The sequence below is a fragment of the Athene cunicularia genome, assembly GCF_003259725.1.
Source record: "Athene cunicularia isolate RWA chromosome 3 unlocalized genomic scaffold, athCun1 chr3_part1, whole genome shotgun sequence".
NCBI lineage: Eukaryota > Metazoa > Chordata > Aves > Strigiformes > Strigidae > Athene > Athene cunicularia.
This window is the reverse complement of record NW_020799097.1, coordinates 95,353,344-95,373,540: the sequence shown is the minus strand read 5'-3', so window position 1 is coordinate 95,373,540 and position 20,197 is coordinate 95,353,344. Positions and strand designations below refer to the sequence as shown.

At 40.4% G+C, this 20,197-nt stretch overlaps 1 protein-coding gene across 1 annotated transcript in view; it reads left to right on the top strand.

Moving 5' to 3' along the window:
• EPAS1 (endothelial PAS domain protein 1) overlaps window positions 1-20,197 on the top strand; it is a 36,828-nt gene that overhangs the window by 6,470 nt on the left and 10,161 nt on the right. The window contains exons 2-6 of the mRNA XM_026845645.1: window positions 4,589-4,740; window positions 5,354-5,438; window positions 5,930-6,048; window positions 6,155-6,357; window positions 14,927-15,033. Coding sequence (XP_026701446.1) covers window positions 4,589-4,740; window positions 5,354-5,438; window positions 5,930-6,048; window positions 6,155-6,357; window positions 14,927-15,033 — 666 coding nt within the window. The remainder of the gene's footprint in view (window positions 1-4,588; window positions 4,741-5,353; window positions 5,439-5,929; window positions 6,049-6,154; window positions 6,358-14,926; window positions 15,034-20,197) is intronic.

Here is a 20,197-nt window from a genome sequence, read left to right as displayed (position 1 = left end):
TGAACAGCAGATGACCCATCAGACTGGGACATGGGACATAGTTGCTCTGTTCCTGGTTCTGCTGTAGCTATGACAGTTGCCCCAGAGAGGCCACTGCACTTTCCTGAGGCTCTCTGACATGTTTCAACACCTACTGGTCTCACCTAGACAGGGATTCTCCCTCCTTTATAGGCTTCCCAGTGCAACATGAGCACCATCTTGGCCAGGATCCATAAATGTAACTACAATATGAACAATAATATTACAGCACTTCATTCCACTGAATGTACTATTAATTTATAGTTAAACTGACATATTTGCAGTCCAGTCTCCCTGCTATACTGTCATGGTGCCTGAAGTGAGATACTGCCAGTAGAAGAGGGGCAATGAAAAAAGTTGTAGGAAAAAACCCCCAAGAAACGCATCCTTATTTCAAAATTTAATTAGCAGTTATTTTGAAAAGCAATGCTGATAACCCCTAAAAATCAGGGTAAACTGAGTCCACGGTTACTTTTCTTTAAGACCTGGAAAATTCTGGCAAGTCCACATTGGGTGTTGCTACCTGGATAAAGTGACCTCAGATCTACCAGAAACCAAAGGCTGAAGTTGTGCCCCTGCCTCCTCATACTAACCTCTCACTTCCATTTAGTTTCAGATTTCTCCAATATTTGAAGGTGAATTTTCTTATGCTCCAGTCCAGCCCTGAGGTACCTTAATGAAGAAAATTTAAAGCAAAGCGAAAGAGAATAGGGAGTTCTGGGAGCAGCTTGCAGCGTCCATGTCTTTATTTGTCTTCTGCAAAATAGATTCTTTCTAAAGCAAACTGAATTTTTTGCTAGTTGGCAATAACTGAATTGCTTCAGTCTCCTAATGTGTGTATATCCTCTGTGTATTAGTAGCTAGTGATTTCCACAGGAGAAAGCAAGCTGTAATGCTGTGACTGCAACCATATGAGTGACTGTTATTTATTATTCATATTGCTATCATTGTACTAAGTTACCTGATACAGGGCATACTAGGGCCGCCACAGTGATGCCCAGCATATTTCTTTGCTACGGAGTAAGGATCTTCAGGGAGCTAATGCTTCAGGGTTTTAGCACAGATGACACCTCCTGGGACTGTGTGTTCACAACCACCACAAAGAACCTGGATGCAGCAGAAGACTTGAGCGCCTTTGGTGCATCCCACAGTGCCTGGGCTTCCCTGGGTACACTGCCGGGGATGCTCATGGGGGACAGGCAAGGAATAGACAGGCAGCAGGAGCACAGTGGCCCCTGGAGGCACTTTTCTCACCTACCTTTATGTACCCAATAGTGCCTACAGTTTCAATACAGCTGCTCCAACTTTGAAACCTGATCATGCCCTATTAAGCACTACAAGAAAGCAGTATCTGCCAGCTACCCTTGCCTGCTATGGCCAGGGCTGCTAAGGAGGGGTTTACTGTGTTACCAGGGAAGCGCTGGAGGGTGTCTGCAAAACACCTTGGTGTAGTGGGTTTTGGGTCATCTGAGAGGAGGTGCACAACGGCACAAACCCTCTTCACTCCTTCCTCCCACTCCACATTACAGATGCTTCCAGCTGGACAAAGTAATAATAAAAAAAATTGAACTCTGATCCCACAAAACCCTGTAACTGAGTTCTTTAAAGCTGACTGTAAGTGCTGTGCTCAGCTAAGTAGTTAAAGGCTTGAACCTGCAGCCCTGATGTGAGTGATCCTATGTCCTCTGTGTGTGTTTGTATAAGTAATATAATTTATATACATGGAAAAGCAAACTTAATCATCTGATAATACAAGTTAAATGTTTGTCTTTCACTGTTGGAGGCATTTAAGAATACAAATGCTTTGAATAGCCTTCTTGCTTTTGAATGGTCATGTTTTGTTAATGCAAACTTAATGAACTGGGGAAAAAAATGGAAAGGAGGGTCTGGGGTTAGAGCTGAAAAGTCTCTTTTTTTTTCTCTGAATCCACACTTGGCTGATTGTCTTGGGCTATAGCCATGATCCCTGCTGAATAAACCATTTGTTTGCTTCCGGAAAAGTAAAAAAAGACCCTTGACATTCTTTACACACCAGAAACAAGCTTGGGAGCAGATGGTCACTTACCCCTTTTCTTTTTCTTTTTTTTTTTTCCCTTCCCTAAATGTCATTATGGTCAAAGTGCATACTATTCAAATGTATTGTTGTGTATTTTCTGTATTTTAAACGCTAGCCCTGATGTAATTTCCTGAAGTCAGTTGCTTTGTACTGAGGAGGAACTGGCCCCTGCATGTGTACTTAGAATTGCAGTGTAGGGACATGAAATAATAAATCCCTAGCCTGTGCTGGCCATCCCCACAGAGTGTCTTTTCTTCCCTGCTACCAAATGATTGTGTTGAGAAGCAAAGGGTGATAAACCAAGTGCTCCCAGTGGTTCTGGGGCTGAGTCCGTTTGTTCCCTTCTTTGCAGGATGGGTAATGGGCTGCTGCCAGGGAGAGATGTTGAGGAGCAGGAGGAGGGTGCAGCATCATTTTTTGTCACCACTCATCTGTTCGAAACAGCAGCTCCATGGGTTCTGCATTGCAAATGCCTACGCCTCTGTCCATCCTTAGGCACTAGCAGATGCAGTTGCAGGAGGTATATAGATCGAACTCATGCTTTAATCATAACTCATTAATACTTCAAAGTAAAAACTGCATTAGTTTGGCTCAGCCTTTTCCCTATCCAAAAAAGTACTAAACTCAAACCTCTTCTAATAATATTTTACAAAGAAATACCCCATTCCCACTTCTAGACTTCTTTCAACATGAGTATTTCAACAAGAAACATGAAAGGAAATTATGAATGTGCTGTGAAATACTTTTCTCAAGTGCTAGCAGTGTGTGTACTAGAGAACAAAAACTGTAAGCTGAAATTGCAACCAATAAAGAAGAGCAATTTTTCTCCAAGAAACTCATTTAAGAGTCCCACTGTTCTTGCGAATAAGGCTGATGCAATTGCAGCTGGAGCCTCTGGCCAGCGATATCAGTGGTGGGCCTAGCCTGGAGCTCTCTTGTGCCACCAAGGAGTGGCACAGAGAGCAGCATCGCTGCAGCTCCTCTCACATCATCGTCACTGCCTTGAGCTATAGAGCACCTTTCACCTAGATGGGGTTTACCTGTGGTCTTGCATCTTCAGCAGTGTATGGTTTGAGTTGGTTATTCTTTATTATGAGACAATAAGGGATTTTTTTTGTTGTTGGTTGCTTGCTTTTCGCCCCTGAATTCAGAGCCTTACCACTACACATATTTGCAGTGACTGATCACAAAATGTGTAGGCCAACTGACAAAGCTATAAAGATAAGCTCACCACAGCATGTCTGAGGTACACAGACCAGATGCGATATCTGTAAATAGTTTTGTAAAAAAATAATCCCAGAAGTTTCACATAAAACATGTCAAGAAATTAATGGACCAGCTCCTACACAGAAATTTTTCAATACTGATCCTCTACAAATCATCTCCTCTAGGCTTCTTATTCATGAAGCTGAGACATGCTTAGAAGTGTAGAAAGGAAAGCAAGAGTGCTGAGTGGACACTTGGGTGACTGGCATTAGGAGGAGTCGTGTCTCCTCTCCCTCCTTCCCTACCTGTGGCTTTGCCTACTTACTGCTTCTCATCACAGGAGGTGAGCAATGTGGAGCACACACAAGGAGAGCATCAGGGCTATCGGTTGTTCTCTACAGCACAGCCAAAAAGCATCAGGAAAAGGAATAACCCAAAAAAACCTTTAATAAATGTTCTACCACATCAGCACAACAGTGACATGTCTTCTCCAAAAATGTTAAGTTGCACTGGGCTTAACAATCTGCATAGGTAAACATAAGGGATGTAAGCGGGGTCTGAGGCTCTCCTCCATGTGGGACGGGAGGAGTTTAGGTGGGTGACAAAGCTGGTCAGAGTTTGGTGGAGTGGCACTTAAGAGGTTCTGATGTCTGCAGATGAAAAGAGAGGTATCAGTGGGATGGATCTGTGTTCTTCCCAGGAATACTGAGGTTTATGAGCCCTGAAAGGCCTTCAAATAAATGTTTTTTCTACTTTTTCTACTAAAGGTAGTGTTAACAGACCTCTCCATACTGAGTGGAGTGATCTGTTTAGGCACACTTCATAGGAAAAGTATTTGAATTTCTTGAAAACCTGAGGTGATGAAAATGTCTTTTGTTAGACATTTGTTAGGAATGCACAAATATACTTGCCTTCTGTACGATTTGCCCTATACTTTGTGCCTATGAGGAATATAAAGGTTGCATGTGGCCAAAAGAATGTGCACAAAGAAGATGAGCTTCAGTGTCTGGGTATGTAGGTGTTATGTACTGAAAACACATCTTGCAGAAACACGCTAAAGGTAAATAGAGGGTCTGTTGCATTTGCCAAAAGGTTTAGAAAAATATCTTTCTGGTGATAAGGACATCCTTTTTGTACACTGTGCAGACAGCTTGCTTCTAAAGGAAGGCCCCACCAGAAGGGGTTTGTGGAAAGGGAATTCTAACAGCAGAAAAATATTTTGTTGCCTTGTAACTAGATGTGCTTGTGTTGAAAAAGGCTGGCTAGGTTGCTGAAGCCTTCAGGTGCTTTTTTTTCTTCTTTTCTTAGTATGTGCTGACAATGAGAATGAACTAGAGACAGACCAGCAGATGGACAACTTGTACCTGAAAGCTTTGGAGGGATTTATTGCCGTGGTGACACAGGATGGAGACATGATCTTTTTGTCAGAGAATGTCAACAAATACATGGGTCTTACCCAGGTAACTTGTTCTCTAACACTCCTCCTGTCTTTGTAATCCAATTCCTAGAAGCGAGTCCTATGCCTAAATGCAGAAAACCAGCTGTGTGTCACTGCAAAAATACCTGGAAATAAATGTCTTATTTCTCAGGCAGGTACTCTGCACACCAGACAACAGTGGGTTTTTTTTCCCTCTCCCTTTCTATCAAGATTGTAGTGTCTTTGGTGACTGTAAACTTGCCTTCCTAGATATTTCTGTGGAGAGGAAAATGGGTGTTTATTCAACTTGTGCCTTAGACTGTGGTACAGAGGGGATAGAGCTGCTCTTTTGGGTCCCCCCTTTTCTGCCTTGTGGATTGGGGGATTTTCTCTTTGAAGGCTGAAAATAACCAGTGGTTGGTATTGTCTGTTAACTGCACTGTGCAAATCCAAGTATAGAGAATTGTTCTGGGGAGAAAAATGAAAAGTTAATGCATAGGATAAATAAAGAGAGGGTCACAGGATTTGTATCTGTGATCATCCTGTTGATGCACTTGGTTTTAGTGACCAGTTTTATCTGAATAGGCAGTATTTAAAACCAGATAAATACTATCAGTTGCTTTCATTTGGCTAAATATATTGTTACTTCTGCACAGGTGGAATTAACTGGACACAGCGTTTTTGACTTCACTCATCCTTGTGACCATGAAGAAATTCGGGAGAATCTGAGTCTGAAAAATGGTAATAACAAAGAATCACTGTTCGCTTTTTAAATAACCAAATGAAGTAATTGGCTGACAGTAGAGATCTGTTAGTTATGGTAAAGGGAATTTTGATTCCTAGAATAATCATTAACTGTTATTTAATACTTTGCAGATTTGTTTTGCCAAATATTGCTAATATATGATAGCACTTAAGAACTGTTTGTTTACTGTTTTGCTTTCAGCAAGTTAAGGCAGGCATAATGTTTTCACTTGGGCCACTTTGCAAAGATTTATGTGCTGCAAGCTAAAACATAGGTTTAAATGCTTAAAGTCCCATTTAAATTCCACTTAAAGTTTTAGGTCTCAGGTCTACAAACTGCTTTTCAGTGGTCTGTGCATCTTTGATGATCTCTGCAGATAAATTACTTGAGAATTAATCTGTTATTTCTATTGAATCCTTCATGCTTATAAATAGAAGAAATCAAGGAGCAAAACTGAGAAAACTCATTTGTCATTTTCCTTATACAGGTCCAGGCTTTGGAAAGAAAAGCAAAGAGATGTCAACTGAGCGTGACTTCTTCATGAGGATGAAATGCACCGTTACCAACAGAGGCAGAACTGTTAACCTTAAGTCTGCCACGTGGAAGGTACCATATTTTAGCTGTAATAAGTGTTCTTGATGTAAAAAGACACTTTGGCATGTAGAGAAAGTACATTCTAAGTTTGTTTCTCATTCAAAAATCATTTTTTCAGGTTTTGCACTGCACTGGACAGGTTAAAGTGTATAACACTTGCCCTCCTCACACTCTGTGTGGGTATAAAGAGCCTCTTCTCACCTGCCTTATAATAATGTGTGAGCCTATTCAGCATCCGTCGAACATCGATATCCCCCTGGACAGCAAGACCTTCCTCAGTCGCCATAGCATGGATATGAAATTTACCTACTGTGATGACAGGTAAACTCCACTGATTTTTCCTTTCTGTGGGTGTTTCTGTTTTGAACAAAACAAGCAGTCTTTCCAAATGTCCTCGTCTGTGGATCTGGTAAGCAAGGACAAGAAGTATAAAATGGTACAGCATGGACAAGAAGTACAAAATAGGCAAAATGGTACTCCCGCTGTATTTCCTCCTCCTGCTGAGTGAGAAATTCAAGTTCATTGGCAGAAGATGGGGCAACATAGAGCCATAAGCATTAACTTCTTGAGCTTTAACAAACTGAAGAGTACATGGGATTTCTGTTCTCGTTTTTTAGGGAATGTCTTAAATTACATGTCTTACGGACCTTAGTCAAGGGCTGTTATACGATTGGTTTGGCCCAGGATGCTGTTATCAGTTAGCTGGAAAGTACTTCATGCTCTAGATTAACTAAGCATTGCTAAGGCATCCAGAGCATCTGCAGTTCTGAAATGGGGTTGCAGCCTCTTGCTCAATGAAAAGCAAACAACTTTTGATGGTTATCTATCTGCTCCTGTTAGTGGTGAAATGAAGGGTAGGGGAAGATCTTGGGTCAAGCAAGGGGCTGTATCCTCCACTCCCCACACTTCCCTCTTGTGTGGAAAAAATAGAGATCACCTTAGTCTCCACCTACCTGACTTCCTCTGGGATTTCCATGGCACTTCATACAATCTACCTCTTCTCCCCGTCTGCATATCTTCCCTGTGTGTAATGGAGCCAGAGATCCCTTCCCATGAAGTGTCTTCCTGTTCCCCTCTTCCTTAGAAAGTCCTGTCTATACTACTGTGGGTTTGGTGTTGTCAGTGGGATTATACATATGCTCACGTTTTATGCAAACACTCACAGGATTGAGATTGTGGTTATTTTTTTCATCCATTAAAGGTTTTTTAAAACTTGCACTAAGCAAGATTATTATTTTAAACAATGTGATAAAGCAGCTGTATAAACTAGCAATGTTAGCAGCTGTGGATGAAAGCAAGATTACAAGTGTGAAACTTGTGACTGACCTTCTCCTGACCTCGATGAAAATTTAGCAGCGAGTGTGCTGTAACTAGAAATGTCCTCTGATGTAACCGCAACAAACCAGACTACTACTATTTTTTTTTCTTGTTACTACTTTCAGGATGACAAATACTGAGTTATCAATAGACTTCTTCTGCGGGGGAGGGGGAGCAACAATATGGTAGTGACTCATTGTTAAAAGCAATGTACCTCTGAATTACTGGGGCCAGTCAGTGGCAGGCTAGGGGAGAGTAACAGGATTTTGCTGTATTGCAGCATTCACATGTCCCTGCCAGACTTAATGCATAAGCAATTATAAATGAGAATTAGAGGGACTGATACTATCCCATTAAAGATACACATGCTTATTTTAAAAAGAATGACATATTATGCCCTGCCTTAAATACTGGGAGTTGATTTACAGGGAAAACTTTACACATGGCAGTAAAATGCAACAGCTTCCTCTGGAGGATTTAACTTGTAGGGAATTTCAGAGATTTTTCTTTAAAATCAGGCAACAAAACAGCATGTCTTTTACTATTTAGTTTTGGTTGGGATGTTTCATTTACATTTTATTGAGATTATGATAAAGCTGTAAAAAGCCAGCCAGGCCAGAGAAGGAAGAGACCTCACAAACCTTTCAGGTTCTTCCCAGCAGATTCTCCTGGCTCTTGCTTCCCTCCCGGAGGGATGTTGATTTCTCTCCAGCAGGCGACACATCTCTAGACACATAAAAATGCAGAACACTCAGCTGTTCTTATCAAATTCAGTGCTGCTAGACAAATTGCATTGAAGGAGCAGCTTATGCCAGGAATGTAAATCCAAGCTGAGGAGCAGAGGAGAAAAAGCAGCATGTGCCAGTCAGATGCCTAAACCCTTTTCAACCTACACTGGCCTTTCCGCAGTGACGCAGCAGGTTTGACAGGGCTCATTTCTCCATAAGAGTCTGTTTCTTCCCAGTTCAGCGTTGATATCCTTGAGGACAACATGCCTCCTCTAGCATGCTTCTGCAGCAATCTGAGTATACCCTTTGCATTTCATCTGATGTGGACAGGTCTGCTTCCAGGGAACATTAAGTTTTTATGAAGCATTCAGTTAAAAAACCTAGGATTTCTGAGGAAGTACCTTAATGAATGGCAGCCATGCTGGCCTTAATAATGGGACCATCCACCTTGAGTGTGAAGCTTAAGTGGGTACAAAAGAGAGCTGCCTTTGTACATGAAGCTGAAATTTATGTTTGTGGAAAATGAGGATCACATCTGTCATCTCCTTAGGAAACGGCACAGTCTCTGATTTTGCAACACGCAAAATAAAGGCTGGCTACCTTTCAGCACTTCGTAACAAAAATTAGTTGTCTAACATGAAGTGCCTTGATTCTTTTGGCTTTTCCTCAGGAGGGTACAGGACAGATGCAGTATGAAGCAGGCAAGACTGGCCATCCCTCATTTAAAATGTGGGAGATGCTAGCCCGTAAATTTTGCCTTCCAAAAATAATTTATATATGTGGGCCTATGACTTGCCAGTGGTTAGGTGACATATGTTTGTATTCTTAAAATAGCTTTTGTAAGGTGATGAGCCTGTTAAGAAAGGTTTGTGAGATATAAATAATAAAAATAGGTTGTTTTGTTAAATGCCTTATTCAGCCATTCCTGGAGAGTGATTTAAAAATGTTCCCTTGTTCCACTTAATCTTGGCTAAGTGGTTTATAGGAAGGATTATTTTAACTGTAATACAGAAATGCTGATCAGTGGTATAATTCAGTAATCCAAGTGAGGATTTAGTTCAGCTGCACAATGCTTCTGTGTTGGGGAAGATTGCCAGTAAGGGTGTTTTAGTCAGAAAAAAAAAGGCAAGTCTTGTATGAAGGCAATTTTGTTACCTTGGTGGCATAGCTGATGCTCAGCGTACCTTCTTATGTGGGGCCACGGGGGCGATGGGTAGATAGAAATAGTGGTAGCATGGTTCTATGGTGGAAAAATCTACAAAATAGAAGTGAAAATTGTATCTGAATTTGATTGAAACCCCCAAAACTACTTCAGGTGCTCCAGCACATGTAGTCTCAGCCTTTACGGTTTATAAACCATAAGCTGTGTTTTGGAGGGGACCAAGGTTTTGAAAGCAGAGGGTAACATGAGGCATTGTAAGTGGTGTTGGCTTTTCACCTTCAGCCCTGTGACCTCTCTGATGATGTGCTGGGGAAGGGAGAGGGAAGCACTTTCTGCTCTTAATTGCTGTGGGTAGCATGCCTGTGGGGAGAGAAGGATAAGGAAACAGATCTGTTCTGCATGGGGCAAGATGTGCAGGTGGCAACTCCGGAGGCTGTGTCACAAACAAGTTCCCTGGCACCAGCATGCTGAAACGTGTATGTTCTCCATTATTTTGAGGGTATGGCTTGCTTTGGGTAATTGTATGTTCCTGGTAACAAGAGACTCGAATAGTTATACTCTTTTTTTGCTTCTTCTTGATTGGAACATTCCAATGGAAGAGATGAAGAAGAAAAAGTAGTAATGGAGGTCGTATGGTGATTCAGAATAGTGTGGTGCAGGGAGGTGCAGTGCCAATAGTGTTGGTCCCAGTTAGATTTCTCCTAATACGAGTGTACATGTGGGATCCAGGCTGTGCCAAACTGAGAGGAAACTGAATTGTACTGTGTTTCCAGTTATGTCCCCGTGAAACAGAAATAAGGTGGCACAGAACCTTATATGAGGATTTAAGTCCGTTTGCCAATTGACCTATATTTGGGGAATATTTTTAAATTAGGTGAGAATGCAAATAAGCATTTGAAAGGACCTCCTGTTCCTCCATCTCTGCTCAGGGGCAAAATGCAGTATGGAGACAACAGTGAAGTGATGAAATCTGAAGCCAAAGATCTGCATTTGGCAAAACTGGCTTTTGGTATATGTCATATTTAAGAAACAAACACAACCAACTTCTTTTGTTAATAACAAAACTTTGATTTACATAGACCAAATGAGTAGGAGAGACAAGAGTCCTGGTGAAGATTTTTTATGTACTCATCTAGTTTTTTTGCCTAGCAGAGCAGATAAAACTGACCATGCCAGCCATCCCTCTGAGAAGTGGGCAGGGGTCCCAGGATGTTGCATTTTATGCAAAAATGCCACCATGAATATTTTCGAGAGAAAATGTGGGTACTTGGCAGGACTGCCATGCTGCCCTGCCACATGCTCTAGCAGGCTTGCAGGGTGCTTTACCCCAGGTATAGTGGCTGTGTTGGGTGCTTTTTTTTCCCCCCTCTGTTTTTTTAACTCATTCTGCTTTAAGTATAACTTTGTTTGTTCCCGTTAAGACCAATTTAACTTCAATAACTTGGTAACAGTTTGAATACAGAAAGACTTTGTTAAGAGATCCACGCCCTCACACACACAGTCCACACACGGCCCACGAATATACACCCAGCTATTTTTTTATGAGCAGTAAACATTGCAGCAGTCTTTCACAAAGAGCCTGACTTCTCAGTACTGATGGTTCTTAGGATTCTATTTTAACTCAAGAAATGGTATACAATAAAAAGCTTTGTGCTGCTATAAAGAGACAGAAAAGCACAATTTTAAGAAAAACCAAAACACTTGAAATAGCTCATCTCGTAGGAGACGTAGCCTTTGAAGCAGTGAGCTTTGTTTGCTTTGCCATGTCTCAGAGAGATAAAGTACAGCAAAGTTGTACAAATCTAGAAATAGTATTCAGATTGCTTGTTTCTCCATTGTGTACCTAAGCACAAAACTTTGCCTTTACTCCACATCCCAAGAAATGAGTAGATTAAGAGAAACTGAAGTAGTGCTCAAAAAGCATGTAAGGAGTGGTAGTTGGGACAGATCAGCTACTGCAGAGGGCTACTGCCTACCACTTTACCATGTTTTCTGAGATTTTGACCTCAGTGCATGATGGTGACAGCTCAGAAATTTAAGATTCCCCCAAAGGTATTTGTGTTTTCAGAAAGGAGTGGTTAATGGGAGGCTAACCAGCCTCTCAGCCTACCTGTCTTCTTCAACAAAAATTATTATTATCCTTCTAATTAGCATCAATTTTGCTTTTGCAAAGGAAACACAAAGCCTACCATGGCAGGAATGCCATCCAAAACCACCATACAGTTTGTTTTCCAATTTTGTCATTCCACAGCTTGCACAAAGAGCAATTTTCTGTCTAGTGTCTAAGCAAAAGTAAAGTCTTGTGTTCTGGACTCAGTTTTGTAAATGACCCTTTGGTCCCACAGGGCATATACATTTCTGTTACTCTCTTAGTTACATACCCCTCCGCCTCATACCTCCATAGGATGCTTTTTCCTTTGCACATAGTCCTCTGTGTACTTAGCATTTTGTATTACTAAGAGGCTCCTGTGGAAAGCATGTGGAGTTTGGAGGGTGCACCTCACTGGTGAGCCTCAAAGTGGTGCTCAGGTGAGGTCAGTGCAGAGGCCTTTGCTGAAGCACTCTCTGCCTTCTTGCCAGGTGCTGTTCAGGCTCTCGGCTGTGGCCAGTCTTCTTCCATTAAGGTCTTGGGAGAAGTCACAGGATGGGTGTGATGGAGATGGGGGTAGCTGCCCACCTTGGTCCTGGTGCGTAACATGGCGTGGAATTACAAATGTGACTTCCAGCCCTGCACTGCCTGCAGGGCCACAAGATTTTTTTAAGCTTTTCAGAGTCAGCAGCACCAGAGGAGGAATTGAAGGAGGGTGTGATCTGCCAGTTCATGCACCCAAAACCAATACTGCTAACAATTCTTGGAGAGGGGTTGTTTGTTATAAACTAGTGGTATTTTAAAATGTACCTAGCAAACATTGTCAGCCATTTTTAGGGTTGTCTGGGATGGGAGAAAGAAACATTCTATAATTTAAAAAAAAAAAATCTTTTCACTCCCAGGAGTGTTTAAAGAGAAATGTAATGAGTCTGAATGGTGGTTAACAGATTTACAGATCAGGTAAGAAGAGCACAGAATGGGCTGTTAGCTTTTTTTTTAAGTATTTAAAGTAACTTTTTAAAAATTACTCTTGATTGTTGCTAGGCGTGGGTGTAGAATTTGGCCAATGTTATGGGGTTTGTGGGTAATTCTTTGATATCTTATTTCTATATTTCTGTATACTTTTTAGTTGGTTGTAGTAAAGATATCAACCCACTACTTGCTAACTTTCATGAAAGACTACATTAGGTCTAGTTAAATTTGACATTGTCGCAGCAGGATCACACAAGTCATTGTATGCCATGGAATGACAAGAAGAGAAATTTTATAGTGAGGGCACTCGTTAGGAGCAATTTGAGAGGGGAATTATAGGACTGGAATAGAAAAATTGGTATAGAGATTGCAATTCCTATATGATAAGAGTTACAGGTCCCTCAGCCTACTGTGGTGCATATTTTTTTCTTGCAATCTCTGTTCCACTGTTGACACCCATGAAGGCTGTAGTGTGGTTTTGGATTTGCATTGGTGCTGCTGGGTACATGATGCTTCTTTTCTTTCAATTATCTTTATTTCCTTCTCCTTGCTCAACCCCCCACTACTTGGCTCTCAGCTCCCAGTAACTGGATTAAGAGTAAATCCTCAACTTCCTGAATTTTAAAAGCCTTCCCCTTGTGATTAGCTCCAAACTAACCGGGATGGTTTTATGATACTATGCCATTATATACCCAAAGGCCATAGTTTCTGTTTTTAAAGACAGTCTATTTACACTGGTCCTGGCAAAAGCCTCTGGCCACTTACACCAATGTGTCCCACTTGTGTACACCACTGTGTAAAGGCAGCAGCAACTGTATTTTGGGAGGTTTACTTTTATTAGGGCTCCTTCTCTATTCATTGTTTTCTCCTGATGGTTCAGCTCTTGAGAGCCAACTCATTTTAAGAACTTCTGCTTTTATTAAATAAGAAAAAGCAATTGTGGTTTCAGAGAAAAGTTAAAGATTTGGCTGGGGTGCAGTTTAAAAGCTCAGAGGCTTGTCAGTGAAGAGTGTCAAAAAAGCAACTCTTTCTGAAACCTGATTCAAAAATTTCCCCTTTGTCAGTCTAACTGTAAGCATAAATAATACTGTAAACATAAACCATCTTTACTCAACTAAACCATTATAAACCCAGGTTCATTCCATGGAAATCAGGACAGAGATTAGTTTTCAGAGTGACAAAAACCAAGGTGTCCCAGGGGTATGAGCTATAGTTCTGTGGAGGCGAGGGAAAAGCTGACTCAATGCCTTGGCATTCAAACCATACACAAAATAGCTCCATCTTATGTGTCTTCTGTGCTGGAGATCCAAAAGATGAATACCATGCTCTTGCTCTGTTTGTTTTTCAGTATTTACATGTCTGTCTTGTAAAGACATGCTTGTGTCTGGAGGGCTGGGCAAAGGCTGTCTGTCCTTCCAGGGAGTACAAACCTGAAGATGTGTCTCGTAAGGGTAGCATCACAACTAATCAGATGTGGTGGTGGCAAATAAAGCCATTCCGAGGGAGTTAGTTATGAGGCATAAAACCTGGGCACTACCGCTGACGGCAGTGATGTGCTGCAAGATGTGACCGCTCCTTGCAAACCTCCTGGGTTTTCAAAGTTTATGACAGCTTAGCAGTGGTTGGTAGTCGTTTCTGCTGCTGCTTGCTCTCTGCTACATTGCAGGTTGTTACTGCAGTTCAAAAACTAGGAAAAGGCATCCAGGAGTGTTGTCAACTTAGAAAACAGTAATGTTTCCTTGTTTGCCCAGATTATATGGTCTCTTTGCTTTTTACTAAGCATGTTTCTTGTAAAGTTCTGTGTGATGGTATTTCAAATTGAATTTAGGAAAAAAGAACAGTTTTCTTCCACCCTCTCATTAGAGAAAATCATCTGCACAGTTTGATGACCTATTTTCATTTATTCAGGAACTTGTGAGAAATCCTGCCTTGCCCAAATACTCAGAAAGGCTCTGAAAAAAGTCTCGGTTTTGAGATCATAGCTTGCTTTGTGTAAAATCCTACTTAGTTTGTGGATTAGTCACCCAAGTAACCTAATCCATATGCTAAAGTTCTCATATGATTGAGAAACACTAAGTAGAACTGATGTTTTTTCTTGTAACCGCTTTTAATTTCTCACCTTGCATTTTTATTTTATTGAATGCAATACCCAAAGTAGTGATTTAACCCTTTTATGTATGTTTTAAAAACGTACACATACATACTTTTAAACCTGATGGTGCCAAACACTAGCCCCTCATGTGCATTTTATTTTTAATTATGGTAGTTGGAAATTTCTGCATGTAGTGGACAGCTTGAGAACTTTGTCAGCGGTAGGTTTCCAATTGAGACCTTGTATAAAAGATACTGTGCAACAGGCCTAGGAAAATTTGCAACACATGTAATGGCTAGGAATTTTTATTCCAGTAGTAGTAAAGGGCAGTTTATTCCGAACATGGAAATATTTCAGAACGTGATCGTAAGTCCTCTACAGCTCCTAATGGATTTGAAAGTTCAGAATTTCTCATCTTGTGGTTTTAATTCTGTTAGCCTGCGATCTAGATCTGATAGCTACTCTGCACATGTAAGCATAAGGCTAAGGCGACCTGAATTTAAATTTTTTTTTTTTTTTTCTTAACCAAGAATAACAGAGTTGATTGGATACCATCCAGAGGAGCTGCTGGGCCGTTCGGCATATGAATTCTACCATGCCTTGGACTCAGAGAGTATGACCAAGAGTCACCAGAACTGTAAGTCACATTATTATTTTTCTTCATAGTTTGCACATACAGCACAGCTTGCGGGTACCTAAATAAGTAGTTGAAAATGCAAATGCACCTTGTGTGCAGATATTCTCTGAGAACAGTATTTACTCTTTGCAAGAAAGCTTATAGGTTACCGTGCTTGTCTAGCTGAAACCTGATGATGATCTTTTCAGAGGGTCTGATTTTTGCCATAATTAAAACTAAACTGGGATGGTAGAGAGGAGAATTGCTGTCTCTCTAAGGGATAATATGAGGATCAGCTGAAAAAAAAGCTGAGTTAGGCTGTACTACCCTTGTAAGAAGTGTCTTTTCTGGTGGTATTGTCCTGGTGTGCTGTTGAGCTGGGCAGGAAAAGCAGCTGTAAAGGGCAATAGGAAGAGCTTATTGCAGAGTGTTTTTGAATGTCTTCTGCTACCAAATAACTACTATCTTCCCCACCCAAAACAGATGTGCGGGGAGACTTTCTAAAAGGGATATTCAGTATACAAATAATATATACTGCTAGGAACAGCTGCTTCTTGTTGTTCTTATGCCTATGTGAACTGCCAGTTTTAGCTGGTTTTAATGTATAAAGTACCTGAATTATTCTGGGAGCAGAGATCAGATCCAAGATCTGTTACCCCTCTTCAACAGGCCACACAGTTACGCATCCTTTCTCTCTCTCACATATGGTGTCTTAAAATTATTTGATTTAAATCTTCAGTCTTTGTCCTTAGAGTTGATGCTATGGCTGGAGACACCATGGTGCACTAATGTACAAATGACATTTCCCTCCCACCTCTGGCTGTTACAACAACTGAACCTAGTGCATGGGAGAGTTCTCAGCAATGAAAACCAAAATGTTCGCTGCTGCTCTTTTTATTAAAAACAAAGCAAAGCTCCTACATTGGATTCCACAAGCTAAAAACACCCCACCTTGTAGTTACTATGATTAAGGTCTTTGTGCCTCAGGAAGAAAGCCCATGACTTAGGTCATATGTGTAGGGAATTGACCACCAAACAGAAAGTGTTTCTGTACTTCCCAGAGTAAAGTGGCAGCAAAGAATAACTGTCTGACCTTAAGGGGAAAAGGGGGAATATGTGTTAGCTCTAATGGCAAGGATTCAGGACAGCTTTGAGTTGAAATATTACTTGAAAGAATGTTTGGCAGTGATTAAAGTTGTGTGCTGTAAAACAGTGTTGGTATGAATCATCCTGTTTCCAGAGCTACTTTTTTTTTAAAAAAAAATAAAAAATCACACTGTACTCGGAGTTGTCTGGGAATGTATTTGTGAAAATTCTTTCTTAGGTAATGTGTTCATGCTTGTAACAGTGAAGATGAATTAGTGATATTCATAGATAGGATGTCTGTACCCTATCCTGGGCTATCGAGTCGTCCTGAGAAATCAGTGGGTATGCTGCACTGTTGCTTTTGAGTTGTTGTGTTGCATTTCGAAGAACTGGATGACACTGGGGAGGGAATGAAATGAGAGCTGGCAGTCTCTTTGGTAACAGGAGTAAGAGAGCAAACCCTTGCTGTTTGTCCCTATCTAGTTAATTAAATGAGACCACTGTGTTGGGACTTGTCCATGTAAAAATTTCTAGAGAGTTTCTAGCACCCATCTTGATCAGGCATTGATTGAGGTTGCACCTCACTCTAGCAATTCAATTCCCCTCACGTAGTGCAGAGCTTATGTCTAGATGCCATTTGTGCCTACTGAAAAGGGCCGCGTCCTATGAACTTTTGCTGTTGGGCTTGAGGACTGATTCAGAAGCAGAATTAAGGCAAGGGAAAGTCTAGAGGAGTGAGTTATACTAACAGAAGTGCTCAAGGCACTGCACACAGTGCACAGGTTATAAATATATAGGATGAAACTCTTCCATAATGTTTATGATGGCACAGGATAAGCAAAGACAATCTTTACTGTTGGAAGCACGGGACCAGGGTCTATGCTGTGATAAATGATGTTGCCCACAACAGAACCATGAGTTTACATCACCAGCAAATAGGACCTCTTTAGTTTTTCTAAGATAAATGCTTCCTGTGTCTTCTGGGACAGTCAGGCTTCTTACCAACTTGGAGAACCACCACAAAGGCAAAGTGACAGCAAGCTGTGACTTGTGAAAACACACATAAGCCCTCTGAATAGGAAATCCCCAGGTTTCATAATGTATGCCATTGAGATGTTGCCTAATGCACAGGGTAACCAAGCAGGTATACAGCTTACACAGAACTTTACTAGTTCTTCCTAGCAGGTAGCTATACAGAACTTCTTAGATCTTCCTGGCAATGGTCTTTCATACATGGAAATATCCACCTCAAAATTCATGTTCAGTACACTTGTATTTATTAAACAATAATTTTTATTAGAAATATGCTATGTATAAAGTCTATATTTATGCAATAATACAGTCATCAATTCTGGCAGTGCCAACCATTTAGTATTGTAAAGATTCATAGAAAATAGAGGAAGGAGGCTGAAGTTTGAAGAGAGAGAGGGAGAAAAACCTCAAATGAGTCTCTTGGATAGAAGCAGAACTCACTCCCTTTCCTTCCTTCTAATTAATAATAAATCATGCTTATTGCAGTTTCACTGTACTGCAGGGTCTTTTTTTTTTTTTTTCTTGAGGTGAAATAACAACTTCACATTCTCTTGAATATAATAGTGTTTGTGTCCTTGGCTGGAAGTTTAGTTACACATAGAATATGAAAGTCTTAATTAGTCACCATCAAATAAAAGATTAGAGTGCATTTGTCAGTATTTAGCCTGCCCAAGTTTTCACGTTATGCACACAAGATGAAAATCTCTGTTTTGTTACATAAATCTACACAGAAGATTGACTGTAGAGCTGTATTTTTCAATTCAGCAATTAATAATCTATAATCGCTTCCAATTGAGTCTTGTTGCCATTAAAGCCAATGGGGATTTTGCTGTTGACTTCAGTGGGGAGCAGAATGTCACCATCTGCAGAAATTCAATAGGTCTTCCAAATGAATCGTATTTCTCAAGTGTCTCTCAGCAATTAAAAAATAAATTTTGTGTTCAATAAAATTCATCCCGGCCTTCCCCCTTTCTCCATCCAAAGATAAGGAATATAATTGGAGCCTATTTCATTGAGCTATTACTAGTTCTGTGAAGATAAAGGTAATATATACTTTAAAAAAAAAGAGAAGTGAGAAGTTCACTCTCAAGGCAGAACCTTAAATGTAGCGTTAGTAACAAAGCAGTTACAAATGTATTAGTAATTTATGAGATTACCCCACGGAGGGTTTCTGCTGTACTTTATTATATCAGAACATGACATGCTTTGAATAATAATAATAAAAAAGATTAAAGCAGTAAAAAGCTTCTTTGTAATGTAACAGGCGCCTACACTGTGACTCTTATTGATGAGCTGATGATTAGGAAGCAGTGTAATTATGTTTCACAAGCAGAGCAGAACAGTCCAGTCACTAAAACACTTTGAAATGAAAGCCTTTTGATTTTGTTCCACCAGAAGTATTTAATCAATAAAAGTAATGTTCTACTTTGTCTAAATAAATTAAATGCAGGATGATTAAATACTCCTAGGAAGAAAACAAACAAAGTTTAGAGATAGAAGGATAAACAGCGCAACAATTATCTGCAAAACAGTTGTTGCATTTCACAGGCCTGGATTTGTACATTTGTATGGTAGAGGTGTAGCAGAGACTTGACAATAAATAGTGTCTGTTAATTGCCACAATCACAAGGAAATTTTTTGTACAAAGACTGCAGAATCAAGTTTCCAGCCTTACTGAGTCAAACTGCATTATTTTTAGGGCATTAGTTTGATGGCATACTGTCTTCATGCGTAAAATCTGTTTAAAAGGAAAGATTGCCAACGTGGTCAAAGGTTTAGCTGAGCCAGTTCCCACTTTTGTTACTCAGTGCAGCTACGTCTGCTTACAAATACAAAACTCTTATTAACACGGGTACTGCTTGCATACTCCAGCCCTAATTTTACTGCCATTGATCGACAGTATTTTTCCTCAACTGACAACTGTGAGTTGCATGACAATATTCATTGCTTTTAGGAGAAGATTTACATCTTACTTTACATCTCCAGAGTCCAAAACTCCACACTGAAAAACTCATTCTCTTTAAATATTAAGATTCAAAAAACCTGGACACTTAAATATATGCACATAACCCAAGATAATTTGCATGGAGAATCAGAGCACTTCCAGCACAGGCAGACCATAATAATTCAAATAAAACTAGTACATATCACTGCATTCAGTGTTGTCTAATGGACAGAAATAGGGATAAAAGAAATTTTCAGGAGACCCACGAAAATTTTGAGATATGCACAGCGCTGAGGATTACACGTGTGACAACTCCATGTTTAACAGAAAGAAGAAACTATCCCAAAATGCCAAGTTAGTCTTGTGTTCCCACAAACTGCTGGGGAGGCTGCCAAGAACAGCTAGCTAACGCAGCTCACTGGGATAGATACCTACATCTCAGCAGCTCCAAATATGCCAGCAAGGAGCACTGTTAGAAACCCAGACAGGGGAAAGGGAGGGAAAAGTAAGCAAAACTGATTTGGTTGGAAAGACACAGGTCATTGGCTCTGTCACAGCCACTCAGAAGTCAGGGATAACTTTGATATTAAAAAATCGGCACTGTCAGATCAAATGGTGCGTTATTACTACCATCGGGCTGTATGTTGTCACTGAGATTTCAGTCATGACAAAGCTTTGCCTCAGCATTTTCTAGAGAGCAAATACAATAAAATTTTTCTTCATATCATTTTCCCATCTGTAAGACCAGGATGAAGCTATTTCCTCATGGAAATTTCATAACAGAATGAATGTGACGTACTTGAAAGATTTCAGAAGGGAAGCACCACTGAAGGATAAAATCTTGTCACTGTTTCTTTGGCTTCAATATTGCAGTGCAAGCCTATGAACAACACTTATGTTTGTAAAATTATCCGGTCCAGCCCCTCAGTGCTGCCGCCTGGGAGGCTCCAGAAAGTGGCAAGACCAGTTCATTGATCTGCAGTGATTCTCCAAAACTCATTTAGCTTCAAGCTTTTGACTGTGTCTCCCTGGAGAAAATCCTTAATTAGAAATTTCCTTCAGCTATGCTTTTTAATCATACCTATTTCTTTATAGATTTTTTTTTTTTCTGCTATCCTCTGT